The sequence below is a fragment of the Bufo bufo genome, chromosome 6, assembly GCF_905171765.1.
Source record: "Bufo bufo chromosome 6, aBufBuf1.1, whole genome shotgun sequence".
Classification (NCBI taxonomy): Eukaryota; Metazoa; Chordata; class Amphibia; order Anura; family Bufonidae; genus Bufo; species Bufo bufo.
The window spans coordinates 78,555,361-78,561,861 of record NC_053394.1 but is presented as its reverse complement, the minus strand read 5'-3'; the positions used below and the strand labels follow the sequence as shown (position 1 = coordinate 78,561,861).

Below are 6,501 nucleotides of genomic sequence, written 5' to 3'. Positions count from 1 at the left end.
ATGTGTATCACCAGCTTTAGATGTGAGAAAAGGTTAGGTAGGCACTGATATGTTATATCTGTGTGTTATCAAGAACTTGTTTGCCTTTCCACATTGTGTGGTGCATGTGGTCCGCTGCCGACATCCTCCATTGTATGCATTTTTGCTGGGATTGCTGTTAGCAACGGATCACATGCGGAGGAATTTCTCCCCGGTTATAAACACCCCACAGTGTTTGGGGTTTTTGAGCATTTCCTCCCATGTAGGCCACTTTATTTCAGTTATTTTTCCTCTCCACATTGAGCTGAAAATAACACCCAAAAAGTAATTATATTTTAGAAAAGTTTAATTTATTGCCAAAAACATTTGTAAGATACAGTGACAAACCTTTACAGTAGGAAACATACTTGACAATCATTCACCATTACATTGCTTAAGTCATCAACTCTTTGTCATACAAAAATAGTTACAGTGACTCTCTGTTATAAAGTGACATTTGTTTCCAAAACTCATGTGCATTTTCTAACAATTCCCTGACATTTACAAACGCTGGAAATGGCCGTCATTCCCAAAGAGCATCACCGTTCATTTCACAGATTCATCAGGAACACCTCCCTCTTTTCCCCCCAAGAATTTTACTTCCAAACCCAAACACAATACAAAAATAAAACTGCTCTGTGGAAGTCTGAAAAATCCCAAAAAGAGCACAGAATGAGTGACTGAACTTTAGACAGATCATTCACAAAGCAGAAATAGACATGAAAAGCAGAGGCATAACTTGAAGCTACTGGGCCCCATTCAAAATACATATCAGGGGCCCCACCTAACCATGTCCCAGTTATTATAATGGTGTCTTCTTATGTGGCAGCACCTCCTTTAGTTCCGCCCCTCATGAAAAGGTCTCATCCAACAAAATTGCATATTTCGACAATGTCTTTGAGTAGTTATCTTAACAATAACACAAACATTTACAATCTTGAGGGGAAAAAATTAAATGTCTTGAAGGATTGCCTACGCATGTGCAAAACATCACTACAATCAGACCATCCTTTACTTAAGGAACCTACAATCCTATCAAATACCAAATTCACAAAAAGGTGCAAAATTTCTTACCTTCAATATGAAGAATTTAGATTTCAATAACTTCTGTAATTTTTTCATACACTCAGTGGACATAAAATGGTTACAGACTGGGTACAAAATATATTTCATAATAATAATTTTTAAATTAAACACGTAATTATGTGCCGATTTAGCATTGATTTCCAATTCTTGATATTACAATTGGAAGACGTTTATATAGCAATTACTACAGAAGTGGTGGAATACACGTTGGCTTGTGTGTATACTTTTGTATGGCACAATACAGCTAAAGAAATTGTAGTATACAACCTAAAATTATGCATACTTACTTTGGCATAATTTAAAGGCACTGTGATCAGAAATGGATGGTATTGTCTAGGATTAGAAAAACATGGCTGCCTTCTTTCACGAACAGCGCCACACCTGTCGACAAGTTGTACGTGGCACTGCTCCATTCACTACTCCATTCACTATGATGGAGGTCAGTTGCCATACCAGGCGCAACCCAAATACAGGTGTGGCGTCGGTTCTGAAAGAAAGCAGCCATGTTTTCCTAAACCTGAACAACCCCTTGAAGTCATAAGAATCTGATCTCCAATATCAGCTCAGTAGGTTTACTTCTGCTCACAAATTGATTCATGTAGTGCTTATAGATTGTGCTCTACCAACTTGTCATTAAGTATCTACCAAAGATATTTCATGGTGAGGAACCTGTCATCAACTTTATGCTGAACTCACTGAGGGCAACATAAAGTAGTGACAGAAATGCTGATGTCAGCGGTGTGTCACTCATGAGCTAAAAGTAAGTGGTTGCTGAGAACCAGCATCATAATCATTACAGCCCAGGCCTTGAAAAGGTTCACATCTACCTGAGAAGAGTCAGTTATACATAATCTCCTGCTCTCTCACCCATCTGCTGATGATTGGCAGTACTCTCCTAGAGAGAAAGGGAGAAAACTAGGTAGAAGACTGTCAATCATCAGCAGGTGGGCAGGAGAGCATAACTTCATGAATAACCATGAGTCTTCTCAGGTGGCCGTGACTCTTTTCCAGGCCTAGTCTGCAATGATTGTGATGTTGGTTCTTGGCAACCACTTACTTTTAACTTATAAATGACAGACCGCTGAAATCAACTCACCTGTCTCTACTTTATTCTGCTGTTAGTATGGGCAGCATAAAGTTGATGACAGGTTCCCTTTAAGCTAAAATCCACTTCCAAATCAATTTATAATTGTGAAGAGCTAGTTTTTGAAACCTAACCTCAAACAATTGGACAAAGGGTCCCTTTGGTTGAACACTAACTTCATGACCTACCCGCATTTTGTGAATACACATTAACCTCTCGTCATCTCAGGAGTCTTATGTTTAGCCAGCCTATATTAGAACACCTCAACGTTCAAAAACCTGGTTACTCCACCCCAACACGTTTTCTTAACCACTAGACATGATTCTATGAAGGCTGTGGTTGGCAGAGAGTGACAACTACTCTAAGGCTGATCAGGGATTTAAAGGTGCTTTGAACTTTAACAATTTGCTTAACGACAAAGCTTGTCGTCTCAGTTAATTGTTCTGCCCTGACTTTGTTACATAACGCGGGATTTGTCTATAATGTGCTTTTCGTTCTCAAAGACATTTAAATCCTTTTAATGATAAAAAGCAATGAGGCCATGAATTATGTTCACCAGTATGGAGAGGTGTTCCCTATTCTACCCCAACTCTGCCATTCGGGAAATAAACCGAGGGATGTTTTAGGGGTTCCAAACTGATCTAAGTCATTTTCTGGCTTGAAGGTTTGGGATTTGTAAGAGGTTATGTCTGTTTTAGTTAAGGTGTTGGTGTGTACCCCATCTGATTTCCACTCTGCACGAATTATATTGTAGTTCTGTCCATCATTATTGTCCCAGAATATCTGCCCTTCACTCTCGTAGGATAGGCAAAACTCAATTTTCTCATGACTGGGAATGTTAGGAGGCAGGTCTACGGCAAAGGAGAAGGTGTCAGTGTCCGTGCCTCCATACATATTGTTCATGTAAACGCAGTCAACATCTGTGTGGGTTTTCCAGGTGTTGAAGGTTATTCGCACCTTGACTGTTTTTTCGAAGCTGAAATTTTTAACTTTGATGGTGCCAGCAATGGACCTCTCTTGAAGGCTGCAATTCTCCAGACATACAAAGTTCTTTTGGATTTTATTGCGGAACTGTAGGTAGTCAGCCGACGGCTGGGTGAATCCCAAGATCAAATTCTTTTCTTCATGCAATTTTAGGCTAGCAGTGATATCTTCAAGATCCACCAGATCGAACTGGAGCTCGACAGCAGGTTCGTCTTTAAACTCTGAAAACACGTGTACCGATGTCAAGGACAGTCCTTTAGAATCAGCAAAGATGACTTTCTTTTTAGCTCGGGATTTGGATCGGTTCCTCTCATTGTTCCTGGATTCAGATTCCTTCTTCAAAGAAAGACATGGCCTCAACGGCTTGAATCGATTCACAAGATTTCTTCCCCTGCAGTCATCATAGGGGCTGAGAAACTTCTTTAACGGAGGGGAATGCGCCAAGCATATCCTAACAGCAACATCGACTGGCATGATAGTTCGTGGAAGAGAACGTGGTTCCAGTATTTGGATCATTCTGGAGAAAAAAAAAAAAAGAAATATATATATATATATATATTATACTTATATGCAATGCAATAGAACAGCAATTACACACTATAAAGGGGACTACTATCAGATCAGTAGGGGGTCCTGTACACCATGGAGCCCCCCCCCCCCCCCCCATCCTTAAATGGACGGAGTAGCTGGTCGGAAAACCATGCTACCGCTCCATTTATTTCTATGTGAGCAATGGAGATAGTGGAGCACTGTACTCGACTATCTCCGGTGGTCCCATAGAAATGAACAGAGCGGCGGAACGCTTTTCCGACCAGCCACTCCGTCTATTTTAGGAGGGCTCCATGGATTACAGGGTCACCGTTCTCGTGATCTGTGGAGGTCCTCAGTTGTAGGACCCTATCCAATCTGATACTTATCCCCTACCCTGTGCATAGGGGATTTAGTGTTATTGCACAAATACCCCTTTAAGTAAAGTACTCAAGTTCAGTATCATACTCCTCCAGGACATATATTTCTTCTTAAACTTTCAACCACGCACAACCTGCCCTATAATCTTGGAATCGACACAAATTCAACTACAAATTAGAATTATTCATGAGCCACTAAGAGCATATGGAGACAAGGAGTAGTAGACCACACCATTTCCAGAAGTTCAAGTACATGTCAGGCTTCCCAGCAGCAAAAGTCAGCAAGTGTTGAGATGAGGCAATGAATCCTCAGCTGCTGCAGAACCTCCTGACATGCACAGGCACCATTCTATTCTCAATGCTGCATCGCAGATCAATCTGAAGGTCAAGTACAGGAAATTCTGCATACATATCTGCGGTCCTTTCTGCTTCAGAGAGCTGACCTCTCACACAACGCACTTACAACAATCCATCATCATTCTAGACCAGTCGTCTCCAACGGCCGTGGCTGCCAAGCTGTTGCGAAACTACAACTCTCAGTATGCCTAGACAATCGCTGGCTGTCTGGGCATGCTGGGAGTTCTACTTTGACAACAGTTAGAGCTCCACAGGGTTGAAGACTTGACCTAGAAGATATTTATCCTAAAAACGCAGGAGTCAAAGAGGCCGAGGAAAGCTCGGTTTATCTGCAACCCACATAGAGATATTTAGCTACAATTAAAAAGAATTCCTCAGATCACAGCAAATTAAATTTCGGATTTAACCCTTGCGCCTCCTCAAATGGAGTAGGATTTTCTTTCTAACCAATGCACTAGATATAGCTCAGTCTACACGTTACTGGACACGTTACTAAGGCATTGATGGTAAAAACACATAAATCATTGAAAAGGGGCACAAGAACAGACATTTGCAGATTTCTAGTCTTATATTGGGCATCAGGATGCAAATTGACTTAGTTTTTAATTTCCTATTTTGCTTTCTACTCAGTTTTGGTCAATTTGTATTGTAGAATAATAATCATCTTTATTTATATAGCGCCAACCTATACCACAGCGCTTTACAATCAGGGGGTATAGTCTACATTGTACAGTACAACACAAAACACAACCAAGAAGCAGAAATCACCCTTCAGTAAAAGCAAAAGAAACCATATGAAACACATAAGCAGATCGACTCATCACATTCCCTGTGCATAATTCTATTTTTGTGTCACCTACCACCTTCCCATGACCATCCCCTACACCGGCCAGCAAAAAATCCTAATTATTAAGGGTGCCTAATATATTAAATACCCCCCCTGGACAATGCAGGTTTATGACTGCACTGCAATTCATCAGCATTTTATTAAAAAGCGACAAAAAGTCATCTGAACCTGAGTTGTCACCACTCTGTCTACTTCAAGGAGCGCTCCATGGCCGTCTTTATTGAAGTGCTCCATCCTACACATTGAGGAGAGGGGTGTGAGTGCTACCTGCAGTGTGAGCGCCCCGCTCAGGATCCTCCTCTCACTGACGCCTCTTCGGGACTGGTGCGGACCGTATTGTGCGCTGCCTGGATATCACCAGCGGGACGGACCCCTTCACGTGATGGAACGTCACCGGCCAATCAGGGCGCAGCTCACGTCTCCCCCTGACCAATCAGCGCGGCGCCGACCTGACAGGGCGAACGTGATCCCGGAGCTCTCCTCCTCACCCTGTGACACCGGGTCCCAGAGAGGAGGAGAGCGGGGGGTGGGCAGGAGCGGCGACAAGGGACATGTACCCAGTCCTCTGCGTGTGGCAAGAGAATGCCATTTGTAGTAGATACAGGAGAAACTTTCCTCACTGTCACTGCTCCTCTGCTGGGATAACAGGAGAATAAACCCCTGACAATGTGTTTGCTGGGACTTGTAGTCCTTCACGCATATTCATTCAGAGCTTTAGTCAAATGAAGTTTTAATGTTGGTGATGCATTCATTATTATTACCCCCCCCCCCCCCTTCCCTCCTGTTGCTGCTGGCAATACATGTGCAATATTTCATCATTTATTACTAGTTGGCGGGACGCTGTGTTGTCAGCAGGGCCGGGGCAAGGATTTTTGCCAACACAAGCGAAGCTACATTTTGGCGCCCCCCCCCCCCCTCGCAGGTCACCTGACCCTGGTCCCGTCTGCAGCAGCTGGCTTCTCCTCTGTGTGGTCCTGGTATCTTCTCTCTGCTTCAGACAATCGCTGGTTTGAGGACCGTATTTTTCCCCCTCTCAGGCTACTTTCACACTAGCGTTCAGAGCGTCCGTCTGGTGTCTGCACAGACGGATCCGCTCCTATAACGCAGACGTTTGGATCCGTTCAGAACGGATCCGTCTGCATTATAGTTTAGAAAAAATTCTAAGTGTGAAAGTAGTTCAGACAGATCCGTCCAGACTTTACATTGAAAGTCAATGG

The 6,501-nt window shown here is 42.9% G+C and overlaps 1 protein-coding gene across 2 annotated transcripts; it reads right to left on the bottom strand.

Moving 5' to 3' along the window:
* Positions 1-2,184: 2,184 nt before the first annotated feature.
* Positions 2,185-5,696, bottom strand: PPP1R3C (protein phosphatase 1 regulatory subunit 3C). Of its 2 annotated transcripts, none has more exons than XM_040435147.1 (2): positions 5,552-5,696; positions 2,185-3,689 (listed from the first exon to the last, which is right to left on the bottom strand). In XM_040435147.1, the coding sequence occupies exon 2, from the start codon at positions 3,686-3,688 to the stop codon at positions 2,741-2,743; it is 948 nt and encodes a 315-aa protein (XP_040291081.1). In that variant the 5' UTR covers position 3,689; positions 5,552-5,696; the 3' UTR covers positions 2,185-2,740. The 2 variants fall into 2 exon arrangements, with proteins under 2 accessions (XP_040291081.1, XP_040291082.1); XM_040435148.1 differs by having other exon boundaries at positions 5,453-5,599.
* Positions 5,697-6,501: the final 805 nt, after the last annotated feature.